General features: G+C 44.5%; 1 protein-coding gene across 1 annotated transcript in view; it reads right to left on the bottom strand.

Annotated features, from left to right (window-relative positions):
- Positions 1–20,002, bottom strand: part of DRC11 (dynein regulatory complex subunit 11) — a 931,905-nt gene that overhangs the window by 474,405 nt on the left and 437,498 nt on the right. The window contains exon 8 of the mRNA XM_086956298.1: positions 15,618–15,755. Within this exon, the coding sequence (XP_086812424.1) occupies positions 15,618–15,755 (138 nt within the window). The remainder of the gene's footprint in view (positions 1–15,617; positions 15,756–20,002) is intronic.

Raw genomic sequence — 20,002 nt, forward strand, 5'->3', positions numbered from 1 at the left:
TATGACAAGTAAGCTTTTTATTATCTTGGCGCGTGGCAGACTGTTTTGATCCAAAAAACGTGTGCATGCTGGTGTAATGAGGCAAAGCTATTCAGGGACCTCCACGAAACTACCCCTGGGGAGTTCCATTTTAATCATGCACATGCAGACCTGCCCACACCTTGCTATTTGTGAATCATGTCAGCTTTGGCTCTCAGAATATCCGAAATTCCATTTACCAACGGAAGACAATGGACTCATGCAGAACCCACTATTTAATTTCATTCTGCCCCAGGTGAATATTACACTTTGAAAATCTTTCTGGTTTAGAATTTTACCTGGTTTGATATAATGATGCAGTTTTTTTTGTGGGCAAATCGTCTGTAAAACACATATAAGGAATCCAAATGTTACCAGCTAGCCACTACCCTAGGGTGGTCAGATGCATTGGCGTGCACGGATCTCTATCCAGGCTAGACTACCTTTTTCTACCACACAGCTCCATACATGGGGTCTCGTCAGTTTCCATCCTCCCCAGGGGTCTCTCAGACCATTCCTGGTCTTCCTTAAATTACGTATTTGACCAAACAAACCCTGCTTCAGATGGCCTATATCACCCAGGCATCTACATGATTTGGGTTATCAGAGGTTCCTCCGACAGGCGATCACAGACTATCTAACACAGTCACTGCTGTGTGGGAAGCCCTTAAACCCACCGTCCACAGTGTAGACATCAGTTATCGTGCGGGCGAAAAACGCAAGCGCCTGGCCCAATTAGTAGCCCTGGAAAAAGACCAGCGGGCCCCTGAAGCAGAGGTGACAGAGGGCGTAGCCTCCTCCAAATACAACAGCAGCTACATCAACATTAGGCTTGTTGTGATCTTTTTGCTTCCTCTACCACTAACTGTAAAGCGCTCTGATATCCTTCGGGATCTAGTTGGCGCTATATAAAACTTTATAAATAAATATCACTAATGAGGCCCATGAGATATGGTTGGCGATCCAACATAGAATTTATCAATGTGGTGACAAATTTAGCAAGACGCTTCAACACCTTTGTCAGGCTGTGCTGTCCTCCACCCCCAGTGCCTGTAATGTGAAATGCAGAAGGGATTCTATGCACTTCCCCATATGCCGTGGCTCAGGCGTTTGCAACCTACTACACTTCCTTCTATGCACAGAAGGAATTCATATTGAGTGTGCTGATAGAGAATTCCTAAAAGACATACCACGCCAAAAGATATCTGATCACATACGGGACAAATTAGATGCTCCCATAACAGTGAAAGAACTCAGTGCTGCTTATCGAACATACACTCTGGTCGAGCGCCTGGCCCTAACGGATTCCTAAGTGAATTTTTACGATCACACCGTATAGATCTACTCCATGAGGCCCTTGAGCAGCGCATCCTGCCCCCCGATTGGAGCCACGCTGAGATATCAGTGTTCCTTAAACTAGGACACCCTCCGGAAGAACCTTCTTCGTACCACCTAATCTCCCTCCTGAATTTTTTTGTATCTAAATTATTGGGCAAAGTTCTTGCCGACCACCTCCGCGCATATAATCATGAGCTCATCCACTCTGACCAGGCCGGCTTATTGCCTCACGATCTACCCGGCATAATATTAGACGAGACTGTGAAAGCCCCAGAACTGGGCCACCCAGCAGCCATCCTGTTGGCTGACATAGACAACGTGTTCGACTCCCTACTCTGGACCTACCTAATTCAGCTCCTCCAGGCTCTCAACTTTGATCAGTGCTTCTTGTCCTATATACAGTTATTATATACAGGCACTCGGCCTCAGTGCAGGTTGCAGGATTCCGGTTGGTGCACTTCCCAATCTGTCGTGGCACGAGACATGGCTGCACTCTGTCTCCGCTAATGTTTGTACTTGCAATAGAGCCTTTGGCGGCATAGGTGAGGTGAGACCCATTGGTACGAGGATACGACTGGTCAGTGGACAGGTCCGATAGGATCGCGTTATATGCCGATAATGTGTTGTTCTTCCTAACAGATCCCAGATTCTCTGACCCATGAATTCTCCAGATGCTTCGGGTCTTTGGGGAAACCTCGGGCTTGGAACCAACCCAGCATAGTCGGTGCTTTTCCCAGTGTGCGGGGACTAGGGACGTGGCACATGGGCTTCACAACTGTCCCAGGCAACAGGGGGCTTAATTACTTAGCGGTCTACATTGCGCTATGTCCCACGATTTCCTGGAAGCACAACATCAACCCACTACTCTCCCGTATCCGGAAGGAGATGAGGGGATGGTCCCCTTTACCATTGTCTCTGTTCGGGTGCAGTCAACAATCTTTAAAATGGTCTCCCCACCTCTCATCTTATACCTACTACAACATTTTCATACAATAGCCCATGATCATGGTTTTCCCAGGTCAATGCACTCCTCAACTGCATCTTATGGGGTGAGGGGCGCTGTACGCGCTGAACTGCGAACCTGCACACAGTCCATGTACTGTGGCCGGATAGCACCTGCTGATGTATATGCTTACTATACAGCATCTCACCTGCTGAATATCAATGAGTAGTTGTACAGCTCCACACAGACCCATCGTTCACAGTGGAGAGACTTGCGATGGGGAATAACCCCCTCCTAAGCTTTCTCTACATCCGAAACAACCTCAACCATTCACCCCCTGCCTATAGAATCATCATACAGCTTTGGCGCTACACTGAGAAGAAAATGGGTTGGGACAGGCTCTTGACACAGACAACTCCTCTATGGCAGGGATCCTAGTTGCGACCAGTGACCATGCTCCCAGGATTCCGAGCTGCTTGAGCAGTGGTCCAGCATTAGCTGCATACAGTGTTCTAAGTCCTTGCCTGTGCATTGTATACCGTGGGCACAATACATAACAGTGTCAGGATCACGGGCCAACCTGACAGTTTTCAACATCAAGACAGGCTTCATCTGTGCCTAAAGTTATAGATCACAGTCACTGCCAGGTTGGGTATCCGAATTGTAGATGTTCTAAGGTCTAGGGTCTTCCTATCCCTAAATGAAGACAGTTGGTGTCACACTAAGCAATCCATCAATGTAATCTTTTGACCAAGATTAGCAGGTCCTGAGGTATGACAGTTTTCAGGTTTGGGCTACTAAAACATGATTGTTTGGCTAGCCGTAGATCTCTTTGGGCCACTAGATTTCCATTTTTTTAGCCATGACTCGTATATTCAGAGAGATGAGACCTAGAAGTCCACATATACAGCGGACAACATGACCAGTTAACTATGAACGTCAGGAATAGAGATATGTGGACTTTTTAAAGTTGTGTTGAACTTAATGTAAATTTGAAATTAGTATATTTCTGCTTTTCGGGCTTTGGGTTTGTTCAACTTAATACACTAAACAGATTGAACGTTTTGGAGGGAGGATTCATCAAAGCTAACAACTGTGTGTTTTCAAGATACCCCAGAGAATTTCCATAAACTCCCATGTTAAATAATTTCATTCCTTTGGGAAGCCCTGAAACTAAAGTTACTCCTGGTGCCCCCATAGGATAACACTAGTCATTGTGTCCTATGGGAGAGATGATAATTGCCAAGTGTTAGCACAGTGCTTGCGAACGGCCCCGTGGCTGAAAATAGTACTGTGACTACACCACAATAGAGTTCACCAGCATCAGATTTGGGTTGAGTCCAGCCTGTTTGGAGTGACAAAGTTATGCTATAAGCTACTTTTTTTCCTCATTTGTTGTAATTTCACATTTTTTTTGTACTTTCCCAAACAGATAATTCAGGCTGTGCAATAATTATTGTGAGTGAGATGGTCCCGACGAAGGCCATAGACCCGTAGGGACTGCTCCAGGCCAAAACATGAAGATCCGACCACTAGGTGTCAAGGACCAGTGACTCAGCCACAAAACAATGCTTTGTTTTTAGACTATCCCTATCCTACTTTTTTCCCCAGTAAAGATTCACCTAAAGGATAGGAGATAATTGTAATCCACTCACCACTGTCAACATCCAGACAGTCCCTCTCCTGGTGTAGGTTTTGATATCACTTGTAGAACGGGACACTCAAATGACAAGATCCGATGAAGACACTATCCACCAATCCACACTAATCGAAGATTACATACACCACAGTCTCTGAAAGTGTAATTGAAGTTCTCTGAGACAAACAGTTCTGAGACTCAGGTATTGAGGCTTATGTGGTTCATTTTTTCCCTGATAACCAGTACTTCTAGAAAGCTGAATAAACCTCTGCTTCTTCCTCCCTCCAAATTCTTTAGATCTGTACTAAGATCAGATGATTGTCAGGACAAAGTATGAGGTACACATTGATTTTTCGATCAATCTACTTCTAAGAGCCAATTTGGATTAGGGTGCCCTACTTCTTCTAGCAAACTTAGTATCCAGCGTCCTGCTTAGTAGAGAAAACATGCCTGCTGACCTTTGATAATGGTGGATAGTCTCTACATTTTAGCGGATCTGGGAAAAAGCCCAGCAAGCTGATAATGGCCAGGGACAAACATGAGGGAACAAGAGAACAGACAGGTTGCAAACAATTGGTCCTGGCTGCATCCCCTCCATCAGCAGAAAACCAGCCTGCCCTCCAGCAACGCCAGCCCAGCCCACCATCTCTGCTTGGATATCGATCACGACCAAAGAAACCGCAGCGACCATAAAAGGCAACCACTACGGGGCCTCCACAGACCCCTGCCTATCACACCTATACCACAGAGCAGCCACTGACATTTCACCCATACTACAACGCACCATCAACACCATCTTCAAGACCGGCTCGTTCGCCGACGACTAGAAACACGCAGAAGTCAGGCCCCTGCTCAAGAAGCCCTCAGCAGACCCAAGGGACCTCAAGGACTACCGGCCCATCTCGCTCCTCCCCTTTGCGGCGAAAGTCGCCAAGAAGACCATCAACGCAGAACTGACAAGTTTCATCGAAAACAACGCCATCATCTACTCTTCTCAAACCAGATTCCTCAGCTACCACAGCACCAAGAGCGCCCTACTCGCCGCTACCGACGACATCTGCAACCTCCTCGACTAAGACCACACGCAGCGCTGATTCTACTCGACCTGTCAGTAGCATTCAACACCGTCTCCAATAGCACACTTGCAGCCAGACTACACGACACCGGCATACAAGGCACCGTCCTCGACTGGATCCGATCATTCCTCACCCACAGAAACCAAAGGATCAGACTGCCACACTTCCTCTCCGAACTCACAGAAATCAACTGCGGAGTCCCACAGGGATATTTACTCAGTACAACCCTCTTCAACATCTATATGACTCCCATTGCTGCCATTGTCCGACAGCACGGCCTCAGCATAGTCTCCTACACCGACGACACCCAGCTCATCCTCTCCCTCACCAAGGACCCCACCACCACAAGACTCAACTTCCAGAAAGTAATGCAGGACGTCACAGCCTGGATGAGCAACAGGTACCTAAAGCTCAACTCGGAAAAGACAGAAGTCCTCGTCTTCTGGACCATCCCATCGATATGGAACAACACTTGGTGGCCCACCGCCCTTGGCAGTCCCCTGAACCACACGGACCACGACAAAAACCTCAGCATCGTACTCGACTCCTCCCTCTCCATGAACCGACACATCAACACAGTGGCCTCCAGCTGCTTTAACACCCTCATCATCCTCCGTAAGACTTTCAAATGGATCCTCCTCGAGGCAAGTAAGACAGTCACTCACGCACTCATTGTTAGCAGGTCGGATTACAGAAACGCCCTTTATGCCAACATCTTCAAGTCCCTACTCTGCAAACTCCATACGATAGATAACATTGCAGCCAGACTCGTTCCCGGTATTCCTCGACACAAACACATCAGCCGACACCTTCGCAAGCTCCACTGGCACCCCATTGAAAAAAGAGTCTCACACACGCCTACAAATGCCTACACAACACCAGACCCCAATACCTCAACAACAGAATCACCCTCCACGTACCCAAAATAAACCTCCATTCCACCAACCTCTTCCTCGCCAAAACCTCGCGCATCTACAGAGCCAGAGCAGGGGGGAGATCCTTCTGCTACATGACAGCCAAAACCTGGAACGAGCTCCTGACGGACATCAGATGCACCTCTTCCCTGAACACCTTCAGGAAGGCTCTGAAGACCGGGTCTCCAACTGGAACTGCTGACCCCCATCCCTCCAGCGCCTTGAGATCCTCAGGGGTGAGTAGTGCGCTCATGATTCCGCTGATTGATTGATTTCCGTCATCAGCTTACCTCGCCGAGATTTTATGCACCGGCAGGGATTTGACCCACAGTCTTTGGAGCTGTCTAATAGATGTACTCCCCTGTCTAGAATGAATGCATGTGACTGACTTGGTAGTTCCCCATCAACGGAGACAATGAGTCCTATAGTCCGCCAGGGCTCTCTAGGGCAAAGCCAGGAGATTCTGTGTGTACATGTTACTAATGTTCTATCCTGGAATGTCGCAGGTTTGGCTAACAAGTTCTCCGACCCATTGTGGACTGCATTTATGAAAAAAACATCATGTGATTTGTTTACAGGAAACATGGCTGGTAGATCACAGTTTGTTTTTGGAGGGTTATAAGTCCTTCTTCGTCCCGGCCTCCCCCTCTACGGCTGGCAGCCCACAGGGTGGCCTGGTTATTTTTATCTCTGTAGCTGTCGATTGTCAAATACAGGTTTTGTTTCCACCAAGCCCTAGCAAACAATCTTTGGTTTTAAGAAAGTGATCCAATAAATTGGGTCTTCTCAACTTTTATAACTCTGTATCAAGCCTTAACGGTGGGTGTAACATCAGCCTGTTGTTTTCTTTCATAAGGCACCATTGTACAGCTGAACTTCAAAACCTGATGATTACAAGGGACTTTAACATACATCCTTGTCGAGATCCCATGACTACAAGATCAGCTGAACTAGGTTGCCCTCGTGTGAGGGGATCGCATTTTGAGCACTCAGCCCAGGGGGATGCTCTGAATAATCTCCTACCTGAATTTGATTTAATATCCCTCTTGTCACTAAGTGATCCCCTTAGTAAGGTAGCCATCCCTTCCTTTCAAGGAAGAGGGGGTGGTACAATGATCTATTTTATACTAATTTCATCGCTCTTCCATTCTTCATTTCGTTGTTTTACTATACAAGAAAGTGTCTATAGTGATCACAACCCCCTGTCTGTCGAATTTTGAGGACCACTATTGACATGTAAAAGGGGAGTTGTGTAAAAGGGGTAATGAGACCAACAAATGGTAAAAGAAGGCTAAAGTGGACACAGATTTCTCCAAATGCATTCTATAAATCGCCGCACACATCCCCGGGGGAGGTTATTAGTGCTTTTAACACTATCTCTGCTAGAGTAAGAGAACTTTTAAGGGCCCCGGCCCATAAAACAGTCTCCCTGACCCCTGGATGGTTTGATTCCACCTGCTCGAAGTCTGCAAAAAAGTTGTGGGAAGCTCCTAATATGAGCTCAAGAAACCAGACCCTGGTCAAAGCATGCCATAAAGATTACAAGTGGAAATTGGCTAAACGTAAGTCTGCTCTGAAGGAGGAAGCTTGGAGGGTGCTGCCCGAGGCCAGTACCTGAGGAATAGCTCTAAATTTTGGAGCATCATCAATAGCCCCTTCTTAGAGCATGTCAAAGGTAGCGTCATATATGCACGCATTACAGAGGATGAATGGGTGCTCCATTTTAAATCGATGTTTGAGAGCCCCCTGAGCTGTTCTGTGAGTCAGGTCAAGAAGAAGTTTCCACCGCACTAACTTTTAGGTTGGGGGAGATCGAGGGAGGTATTGCCGGGCTGAAAAGCAACAAAGCCCCTGGACCTGATTGTATCCCTTCTGACCTTTTTAAATATGATCCCTCCCCGGTACTTGCTGCTGTAATTAATGCAGTGGCAAGGTTTGGATGCCTTGAGTCTTGGGCCACTTCGACCATCGTGCTAGTTTTTAAAAAGGTTGACCGTGATAGTACATATTGTTATAGACCGATTTTATTGCTGGATTCGGTGGTCAAGGTGGTGGGCCATGTGGTTTTAGATAGGTTGACCGGATGGGCAGAGGAACATGATATACTATCAAACGTACAATACGGGTTCCGCCCAGGCCAGTCCACGGTGGCCCAGTGCCTTAACCTCACTATGATCCTCAGTAAATTCACGGTTGCACGCCCAGGTACTATCTATTTAGCTTTCATTGGCTTATCCTCCACGTTTGATTGCGTGAATAAAACGAAACTGTGGCAGACATAGGGGTAGACAGCAACATCGTTCACTTTTTAGAAGACCTTCATCGTGCAACCAAGGCCAACGTTAGAATCTCGCAGGACCTACGTGTGTCACAGGATTTCAATATTAAAAGAGGTGTATGCCAAGACTGTATCTTGGCCCCCTTTTTGTTTAATCTATATATTATCGATTTAGATAAAGCCTTTTTTATCAACAGGGGTTATTTATCCGCACGTGGGCCGACATGGCCTCTCTGTACTACTCTACGCGGATGGTGCAGTCCTTATTTCAAGAAATGCTAGGGAGCTACAAACCATACTTGATGCCATATCCGCCTTTATGGCGGATCAGGATTTATCCATTAATGATTTGAAATCCTATGTCATGCAAGTGGGGATACCCCCCCAAAAAATGTTTCAATTCAGGGTAGGTTGGCCAAGGTACCAGGCACAGATGTTTTCTCATACTTGGGGGTCATTTTGGTTGACACTCAAACAAAAAAAAAAGGGGGATCTGGTGCGGGTGAACGCGGCCATCTTCAGCTTTGCATCTAAGCTGGGAAAGAGACCCATCACATCACAGCACTGTTGAAGATTTATCAAGCCAAGAGTGTAGCGACAGCTTCCTATGGTAGCGAAATATGGGGCATGTCTCCACAGATGATCTCCAGGTAACCGAGAACAGCTTCCTGAAGTGATAATTGGGCCTTCCATGTGGCTTATCTAACATGGTGGTAGACAAAGAACATGGGGTGCCTTTTTTAAGTGATATCCTGGCAGTCTGTCCCCTCACGTTTTGGTTAAAAACTTTGCTGAGCAAGGAATAAACACTGAGCCAGATGATTTTAATAATAACTAATAACCAAACAGGATATGGGGATCTCAAGGGAGTCCTTTGGCAGTCTCAGGAAACTGGAGAGGTAAGAGTTGGAACTGCATAAACGTAGTGTACGTGAATTTCTAATGCTAAAAAATAATAATAATCCACATTTGTAAAGCGCGAACCATCACCCGTTAGGGTCTCTAGGCACTGGGGGCCTTCGGGAAGATTAAGCAAGCGAATGCCCAGAGTCATATGGTGCTGGGTTAATCTGTAGTCGGCCCTGGGGATTGAACCGTGATCCCCAGATTCCGGAGTCAGTCACCCTGGCTGCGGCGCCACACCACAAAGTCATTAGCTGAGCCTTAACTCCTGGTGTTTTTTTACTATTTAGGAACGTTTTTTTATTGACCAGGTTTCGCCTGGATCTTTTCCACCTCCTGCTCGCCATACCTAGGAGCAGCAGTAGAGGGCAGGAGTTAGCAACATGTGGCTGCGACGGAGAGTCTCCACAGGATCTGCTACACTTTGTAATATTTTGTAAATTTTATGAGGTCCCCCGGAAGAATTTTATTGTGCCGATTTTAAAGTGGATGAATTTTAAACAGGCTCGCCCAGCTCTCCTGTATTTACAACTGTTGAAGGATGAATATATTTTTTTTGTTGTTGGTTACCTGAAATCTGTGGTAAATTCTCAGGCCAGTCTTGATTAAACATCGACAAGGGCCAGGGTTTAAGTTCATTTTTAACCTTCGTCAAAGGTCTTGGACGGTTTAACCTTGTTGGCAGGTTTCTAAATCACAGGCTATGTTTATGGGTATTTTAAATTTGCACTTTGTTACAGATTTTTATGGATTGCTGTGAAATGTATTTTAATTGTGATTAAATGTGTCAATTTTATGTGATTTTCCTGTGATGATAGCATTTATGGTTTATATTTCTGAAAGTGAATAAAGTTGAATTGAATTGAATTGATTGATTGATTGTTTAACCTCATGATCACAGGTTTGAAGCTTAGCATGGCCACTCAATCTTGCATCCTTCCACAGCCAATAAAACATGTATTATTGAATGTGTAACAATAAGCATGTGCTATTCAATCTTAACTGGTGTGTGTGTGTTTTACAAATACGTATGCCAGGTTAATGTAAGCCTACGCGGAATTAATCGGTCATTATCATGCACAAAATGGGCAGAATGAATGGGTCTGCAGGTCCTCATTCTTCCTAAACTATGTTTGTCTTACTTGAGTTTTGTGAATTGCTGCTTTATTCCTGCTATGAATGGAGGAATGCAGTGCTTGTATGTTTGTGTTGCTTTTAGCGGGAACCTTGCTGAAAGGCAGTGGAGGGATCTTCTTTTTTATAGTTCTGTTGTGATCCCTGTCTATCTAGATGTTACTAACTAGTTCCTCATTAGGCGTGGGTGCATCCCGAGCACTGCAAGGATATAACTCAGAATAAAGAAGTAGAACCATTGCTCCGCTGGTCTTCACTTTCTGGCTGCCTGCGCACAAGTGCATCAAGTTTATAACCTGGTGCACTATCAATAGAACATGCGTGTGCCACATGTATGAGAACCACACAAACCTGTGTGATCTCAAATTTAGAACTAGAAAATGCTGATAATGCTGGTAGTGTTGGTGGTGGCAAAAGGTTTCCTGAGGATGGTCAGTGGTAGCAACAGATTTACCCATCAGGTGCTCCGAGGGTCATCCTCAGAGAAGGTGACCACACACCCCTGATCCATGGTTAGGTGCTTGCAAGTCGTTCCAGGGGCTTTGCCTCACTCAGTGACTATCTTCTGCAGGTACTGGGTGAGACCATATGTCACATCATTCAGTGTCTCAAGCCCTTAAAAGATGCCAACTAAGCCTGCGCTTCCGGCTGTGGTACCATATGGCCCATTGCAAAACACTGGAGAATATTATCGACAAACTGCGATAAATATTGCAGAGCACACTCAGCGCATTTTTTTCTATCGCCGGCTATCTCTGGATTGCCTCACCAAGACAGCGCGTTATTATCAACGCTTATCTCAGAGGCGATGCAAAATCCAGCGATGCAAAATCCAGCAATGCAAAATCCAGCGATAGCGGCGGCAACCAGCAATAGCGCGAGAAAACAATCGTTATTCCCACTGTGCTATTGCAAAGCTTGCTAATAGGCAAGTACGGACTCAGCCTGACAACCCACCTCCCATTGACAAGACGGGTAAGTCAGGTTTTAAACAGGCATTAGTAACCAGAGATAATCACGGTTAGGGCGACTTTTGTTATTGCTACGCGGGTCAGGGCCGGATTCATAATAGAGGGCAGTTGTGTTGCGACAGTATTCATGTCATTTTAGTGAGGAACGCGCACTTTGCATGTCATTAGCTATAAATATCGCTGACATGCAAAGTGGAGAAAAGAAGGCTGCTACCTCAAGGAAACACGAGTTAGCGTGTCCTTGATAATAGAGCAATATTTAAATCGCGGTTTTCGACCAAAAACGGCAGCTAAAGCGTCAAAATTGGGCTCGATAATATGCCCCTCTACCTTAAGGGGTCAACAGCATCCCCTGAACCCGACTACCTCCAGGTTCCACTCTATAGTGCACATGGGGAAATTCAATATTACTTCCACAGACGTTGCTTTGTAGAGATGATGCTGGAGGGGTAATCTGGGGGGAAATCTGCTTTACAGAAACCTGAAAAACAAAACAAATCACCGACGGCTGGCAGAGCTGCACGGAATTCACGGCCCAAAGGAGCTAGGACAGGAAACCTCCAGAGCCAGTCTGAGCACGGAGCAGACCTGGCCAGGGAACAGAGACTCCCGCCGCCGGCCGTCAGTCACGAGCATAAATAATCCGAGCAGCGGACCCACTCCGCGGAAGGCAGCCTCATCTTCCCCCCTCTAGTATGAGGACACCTCCCCACCTGCCTACTCATTAACCTGTTTTGATTGAAAGTCATATTTTGCCACATCTAATAGCGCGTAAATTTTCTCATGTACTGTATGTACCTCTTCAAATGGAACATTTGAAAATGTCCTCAGTTCAAAAGCCTTAACATTCATATTTTTCTATCCGCCACTAAATACTCGGCCTGTAAGGCCGAAATTAAAGAGTAATTTCAGGATATTGCATTACTCTTGTGAACTGAAATTACAGAAAATTAAGAAATTACGCGCGTCCCCGTAATTCTGACTCATTTCTGGGAAAAAATGCCAACGCAAGAGCACAGGAACAGAGCGTGAGCAGCTGATGGGCGCTGGTGTTGCTGTTCTGTTGCAGTCAGTGCTATTTTCTTAGTACTAAATGCGTCCTTGGGTCAGTTTTGTAAACAATAGAACTAAATGCTGGGGTTACGCTCCCTAAGTAATTCCGTGTAATCTTTCGTAAATTTCCTGTCATTTCGTGCAATTACGCTTCAGCAAATTAGGTGAGTTCAACCCCCCCCTCTTCTAAATACCACACTTCCACCATTTTAAGGCATTGAAAATAACACGTTACTATGACCCTATTTATAGTACTCCTTTTGCCGACCTCAGACGCATTTGTTAGCAGAGAACTTTGAGCTCATTGAGCCATGCTATTGTTCATTATACACGTAAACCCCCTAAACTCACTGTGAACTCCCCCCCCCCCACCCCCTTGCTGTCAGGTTATCCTAATCCCGCCCTCCTCGCCCTCTCAGCTGACTGTGAAGAAGACTCTACCACTGTTCCATGTAAAGCACACATAAAAACTCATATTAAAAAACATAATTATATAAATAAGGTATGAGAAGCTTTTTAATTATATTTCCAAAAAATGATGTAAAATTACTGAAATGTGGTTTGCCAGTGTCTTGCGTAAAATTTCATGCAAGAGAATATATCACTTAAAAAGTCACGGGAGACACAAGTGGGACACTGGTTCAAGTAGAAAATGCCTCTTGAAGCAGACATTTTTCGGCTGGCTTCAGTTCCCTGTCACCTAAAATTACAAAATGCGTAATGCAATATTTCAGGAGATTTGATTAATTTAGCAAAATGCAAAATTCACTCATTTCTCGAAATCCATTGAGGCTTGATACAAATAAAATTCATTTTGGGTGTAAATGACTTTTGCAGTTTAAAAAAATTTTATTAGGTGATGTGTCAGCCAAACAAATGTTTCTGACATTTTGAAGAGCTAAGATCAAAACTGAAGACAGTAAGTAACTTCTAAATCCTAATGTGAGTACATGGATTGCAGAAAGCACTAGATATTTATAGAGAAAAATATCCTTCAATAAGTAAAGAATAAATATGAGTGTCCAAAGCCGAAAGTGATGTCTTAATCCCACTGAAACTATGGGGCAGATGTATCATAAGATTTTTTTGTCGCAAACGCTGCGAATCGCAAAAAAGCAGCGTTTGCGAAAAAAATCGGCAAATGCGATGTATCAAAAAATCGTACCGCAAAATTAAGGAATCGCAAAATTTGCAATTCCTTCATTTTGCGCAAGCATTTAAGGAATCACAAATTGCGATTCCTCAAATGCGATGTATGTAACATTTAAGCTTTGCGAATTTAGGCTAAGAAATCGCAAATTACCACCAACTTGTAGTTGGTGGTAATTTGCAAATTCTTTCAAAAAGCCCTTTTTGAAATTTCTAAAGGTGCCATGTGACGGTCATACATGCCCTTAGGGTGTGTAGGTGCGCCATATGCGCACACATGTCAATTTCAGGGGGTGCAGCAGGGTGTCCTTAAGACACCCTTGCACCCTTGAAATTATTCTCAATTTGCGATTAGCAAATTGCGAATCGCAAATAACTATCCATTCATTCCTATGGGCCTCCTGGCCCATAGGAATGAATGGGAAATTAGTCCTTAATTGCGATTAGCATTTTTCTCATCGCAATTAAGAAATTTTTAAAAATCGCTAAAAAATAGCGAATTTCTAGATACATACCATTTAGCAATTCTCAAATAGCGATTCCTTAAAAATCGCTATATGAGAATCGCTAAAGGGTATCTTGATACGTCTGGGCCTATGTGGATTCCTAATATTAGAGTTTGCTCTTAGTTTAGAATGTTCACACGATCTGGGAATGCCAATAGTTTGGCTTTCTGCTAGTGGTGCTATTCGGTAATAGTAGGGTGACTTCGTGGGTGCTGCACTCAGCTGCCCTGAAAGAAAATCACAAAATGAATCAACATCTTAGACACTAACAATATGAAAGCTGTAAAGAGGGCCTCTTTCTTAAACCAACTTCATTAGCAGAGTTAGACTGCAGTGTCACAGAACTGTTCCAGGGAAACAAGTCAGAAGATGAAGAGACGTACTTACTTGGCAAAATATTGGCTAGTAGATACTTTTGACATTGTGCTAGTATTTGTGTTGCATTTTTAAGAAAGCATATGTGTATTCTTATTTTGAGACAAATAACAAAAAGGCTGTATATCTAACATGTTATCATGACTGTAAAGTACAACAAACAAATGCATAAGTGTGAGCAGCGAATAGCATGGTGTCTCTATAACAAACTAGTCATTCTAAGAGCACACAATTTCCTACAAAAAAACAATAAATCTGAAATTAAAATATTTTGCCAGCAAATTAAATGCATCAACAAACACACACTGACCCTGGTTTAACAAGAGGACTACTTTAGCCGTCATCATTAATGCTGGTAAAATGAAAGGAGCAATGTAATAATTCATTAAATGGCATGAGATTGATGGAAAGCCCATCAAAGCAATGGCAAACCATCAAAAACGCAAGTAAATGAATGGCTGACCCAAAGCGCACACACTCTCTCTGTACTTGTTATTGTGTTTTTGAAGACTTGATGTCATAAGTTATTCCAGACAGCTAAAGCTCTGTGCAGCAGACCTAAAAAGAAATATTTGGAGGGCTGTCCCCATCTGTCTTCCTTTTCTAAGCTTCCAGAAACTCTGTATTTCTACTCTTCGCCTCTCCTCCTAACCCTATTATTTCTCCATCCGCCTTGGACCCTTTATCTGCCCTATCCATGATTCTGGTGCCTCTTTGTCTTTTACCCTCTATTCTGTTTGAAGAACGATTTCCTCTGCTTTTATGCTTCTTGATCTCCCCCTGCACATCTTTACCATACTTTCCATTTTGCTACAAGTGTGTTCATTCTTTGGAGACTCATGCCTGTTTTATCCCCTCTCCTTCAAGGAGTATTCGTGTAAATCTGTCCCCTCGCTTCAATGGATCTTTTTTCTCCACCCACAAAGGCCCCACCTACTTTACCTTTTTTCCTCTATGATATCAAATACTCCTTAACTAACTCCCTGACATCTTCAATCGACTAATATCTCCTTCCCCTCGCCTCTAATGCAATCAAAAATCTTTTTGAAGGAACACAATTCCAAATCTCTTATATACCGTAGGTTTTTGGTTTCCTTGATCATCATCCTATTCTTTTTGTGTGTCCAGGCGGCTACTGATTCAACGGGCCTTTCTGTCATTGACTAGTGCTCTCCTGGAGAGTACCCTCCTGCAGCTGTGATATAGGGTGCTTCATGCAAACTGCTTTTGAGTAGGCTTCCTCCACACTCCATTACGGTCTCCTTCTTTCTTTGATAGCACCAACCTCTTCTTTCCCCTTCTCCATTTGAAGAAACTCACCTCTCCTTTTCCCTTCTTTTTCGCAGACTCTTTGCCCTTCTTGCTTTTCTTTTTCCCTTCTTTCTTCTTCCCTTTCTTTCCTTTATCCTTCTTCTTCTTTTCCCGCTGTTCCTCTTTCGCAGCAAGTTCAGCCGCCACCTGGCAAACACACAGATAAGCATGATATGTAAAAACTGAAATGCAAAGGTTCACTTCAACTCTAAACTAGTGAGTTTTTTTCTAATGTGGACACACTCTGTAGCAGGTCCTGGCTTAGTGTGTTTTCTGTCTCAGGTAGAGGCACAAGCCAGTTTGCTCTTGGTTTGTACACCTTATGAATAAGGACTAGGAGAAGGAAGAGGGGTCTGTGCATAATACCCAGACTAAAGGCTCACAAAGGGAGAACCAGGGTCTCATTGGCTGCCTGTCTGCATCAAAGGCTTCGTCTTCAGGCCCTCCAATCTATTCTGAGCTTTGAACTCCCTTGATGACCTTGATGTCCCTACAGCATGGACATGGGACATCCAGGAAGCTTTGAGGGTCCTGACAGTAAGTATGCCATGTGCAGCAAAGTGCTTGACGGAAGGTGTACTGGTCAAACTGAATGTTAATATGGGCAATCATTTTAATTTGTATTGTGCTTAAGAAAAGTAGTGTGTTTTTAAATTTGCAACTGAAAAGTTACTCTAAATCTAGCAAGAGTTCATTTAGGTTGATTTTGTTACTCTTTCTTCTGCTTTCCCTCCCACATCTCCCACCTCTGAATGGGCATAGGACTACCCCTGTTTCCTTCTTTCCCCAGCCCTCCAGGGTTGCAGGTACAGGACCAGGGTCTCATTGGTTGCCTCCCCGCATCTACACCACCTAATTGGTCACACTTAAGACTTCAACCCTTCTCTCATGGACACCCATCATGAACAGTCAGGTAAAGGGTGTAAGATTAAGGATGTCTTCTTATGCATCTTCCTGTTTTGTGCTTGAAAAGATCTTGGACTAGAAACGATGCCAACCTGCCCAATTCTCTTCCTTACAATTTATAATTTCTAGTGTATCTTATCTGAACACTTGCAAATGTTCACATTCCTCCCTTTCCTTATATCATTTTCAACTCAACAGATACTGAAACCACACCCAGCCAATGGCTCCTCTTTTCTGCTTTTGGGTGGGCACATAAAACTAATATTGGAGTATCTGTGGTATACTGTGTTGCTGCTACCCTACTTTAAGGCAGACTGCATAGCCCAATAATATGGTGTATATGGGTAATAATAAATTGCTTCTTTCACTTTTGATTAGACCATACCAACTTTCAGCAACACCATCAGCCACTTTCCTAGGTTGCACCATCACAACAAAGATCCATGATAGGTAAAATATGGTAGGGTTGGCTCCCATCGCTTCTAAGTGGACTTCATACACTGTATTATATTTGGCTTTAGAGCACCTTCAGGAGTTGTCTTCTGTTGCTCTTATGTATACCCTATATACTGTGTAACTGGTGGTTTAACATGAGTGAGTCCCAAAAAGAGTAGCATGGTGTCTAAAAAGGGAAAGAAAAGTGTGGCAGGTGTGGGCACTACTAGTCTATGGACTAAAACCCTCACTCACCGAGGGTGACATGCTTCGTCATTGGGTCCCTCCAACACACTGGAACTACAAGGTACCCAGTGTGGGCTACAACATCCCCTCAGGGAAGGAGCGGGAGGGTTCTCAAAAGGCACATCAGTATTTGAATACCTCTAGGGTAGAGATGAGGGGCAGAGTGCAAACAAAAAAAGTAGGAACAACAAATGTTATTATAACGTCGTACAGGATACAGGATCAATGACGAAGCATGTCACCAGATGTGCAACTAGAGCCAAATTTCGGGGGGGGGGGGCTAAGAAAAAATGACGGGGGGGGGGGGCTGAACCTTTAATCAGTAGGCAGAGTGGAGCTGCAGGGCCTCCAACAAGGGGTGAAACAACAGCAAGGCCTAATTAGCATTCAAATGGTCTTTTAAAGGCATGTGAAACGTTCGGGTGCGGCTCTGTGTGTGCCCGGGATCTGTCTCATCCTGGCCTGCCACACACGGGGGGGGGGGGAAGGGGGGGGAGGGGCTGAAGCCCGGTGAGTCCAATGGGTGTTGCGCGCCTGCATGTCACCCTCGTGAGAGTGAGGGTTTTTCGTCCATACACTAGTTGTGCCCACACCTGCCACACTTTTCTTTCCCTTTTTAGACACCCTGCTACCCAATACTTTGTGTGAGTTACAGCAATGTCAGAATGCCATAAACATTTGACTTCAAAGAGCTCACCGCACTCACGGGTTGCACAGATACAGATGACTTGTTGTCAGCGTAGAGAAGAAGCAGGGAGCTTCCTCTGAATGAATCACAATGCTTCCTGATGGCCTTGAGGGCTGCCAGGCTTCCACCGGCCTCTTAATGTCGAAAGAGCTAGCTATTTATCAAAGCTGTCTCTTAAGAAATATAATATTTGAAAAGGGTTACTTTGATATTGGATTTAGGTTTTGAGATTGGTGCTGTTTGGATACATATTCCCAATGTCTGGCATAGGACGTTCTTGCATTTGGTTGCCTGCTTTCCTGAATGTCAGTTGCCACTTTTTCTGCACATCCTAAATTTTAAGAGATAACCAATCAAGTTTCAAGTAATCAGTTTTAACTGAGCACGAGCTTGAAGCAATAGCTCTGGATAAACAATAGTCTTGCAAACTTTTGAAGATTTATTACGGGAGTTACTGAAAATCTCTGCAACAGATGGATCCAAGGCCTTCTAGCCAAAAAGGGGCCACTAGCAGTACCTGCAGGTTCTCTCTCTGAATCTTATTGAGTACCTTTGGAGAAGGGGGTCTGGAGGTAATATAAACAGGAGCCCCACTGGCCTTTTGATTGCCAATGCTTTCACAGAAGCTTGAAGCTGTGCATCTTTCTTGGACGTGAAATGACCCAGCCACGCATTCCCCAGAAATAGTGTCAGAAATCTGAAGAACTTTGGATGAAAGTAAAACTCCATTGATGAAGGGAAGTTTCAGATCAACTGATCGGCTACTAAAGTCATCTCCCATTGATGATACGCTGCTTTCTCCAAGGCTAGGGGTTCCTTTGTGCATCTCCCCCCTTAGTGACTTGCATATGCTTTTGCTCCTTGGCTAAATTTCATCATTAGGACATCTTGCCCTTGTATGGTTGGAGCGAATGCCTCCAATGCTCGAGGATCACTTTTAGCTCTCTAAAATGTGATGATTGGGCTGATTTTGCCCTAACACATCTCCTCTGATTTTGCTTGCTCCCCAACCTAGCCCCAGACCTATATGACTGTCATCTTTTGTTTTTACTCTATGTATTCATCGTAACAGAGACACACTCTCTACCAAATTGTCCTCTACCATCCTCCACCCCATTTCCTGTCTGAGGGAGTTTGTCATTGGAATTACCTGACTCATATCCTATATGGCCAGTTCCCAAATGTCTCAACAGATGTTGAATTAGGGGGCTACACTTGTGGCTGCCAACATGACACCTTGTACTTTCAGAAAGTGTTCAGAATGTATATTGTCCACTTTCAGTAGGATCTGTAGTTGTGAATAAAGTACCAACACCGTTTTTTATGCAGACACTTTTCCCCAAATCTGTTCTGAATTGTGAGGGTCTGAACTGTTAGTCTTGAGATGGTGATAGGTGAGAGTTCTTCCAGTTCACACAAAAACCACATTCCTGGAGCATTGTGCACACCATTCCTGTTGGGTCTTGGGGCTTTTATAAAGAAGGAGCACAAATTAGCCCATTATTAAAATACTGGAATATGTGAACATCTTTCACTTGAAAATGAGCCACTACTAGAGCCAACATCTTCATGAATATTGTTGGTGCCACTGATAAACCAAATGAGAAACCATGAACTGATAATAAGGTTCTGCTACAGCCAAGCAGTTGTACTTTGGAGAGGGAAGATTTATTGGAATAGTGTAGGATACTGGCTCTGTGTATAGTGTACTGAAACCAGCCGCGGTCGGTAGTGGGATGACCTGCAAGGCGGTGACGTGGGGAGGGGGAGGGGCAGGACAGATAAATAAATAAAACGAATTTCTTTGCGCACACTGCATTGCATTTGGTGATGCATTGCACGCAATGAAATTCGTTTTATATGTTTACTTACCTGTAAAACTCCGTAATCCATACATTACTAACCCCCACCCTGCCCCTCCCCCTCCCCCTCCCCACATCACCGCCCTGCAGGTCATCCCACTACCGACCGCGGCTGACTGAATCTAAGTACACTGTTCAGAGAGTCCTGTGGGAACCAGATTGGTACACAGAGGCAAAAGTAGATAATACTAAAGCTCTATTTGTGGTAATGTGAGTGAGCAGTTAGGGTTATCCGAAGGTAGTACTAAGCATTTGTT

This window comes from Lissotriton vulgaris, chromosome 2_1 (genome assembly GCF_964263255.1).
Source record: "Lissotriton vulgaris chromosome 2_1, aLisVul1.2, whole genome shotgun sequence".
Lineage (NCBI taxonomy): Eukaryota > Metazoa > Chordata > Amphibia > Caudata > Salamandridae > Lissotriton > Lissotriton vulgaris.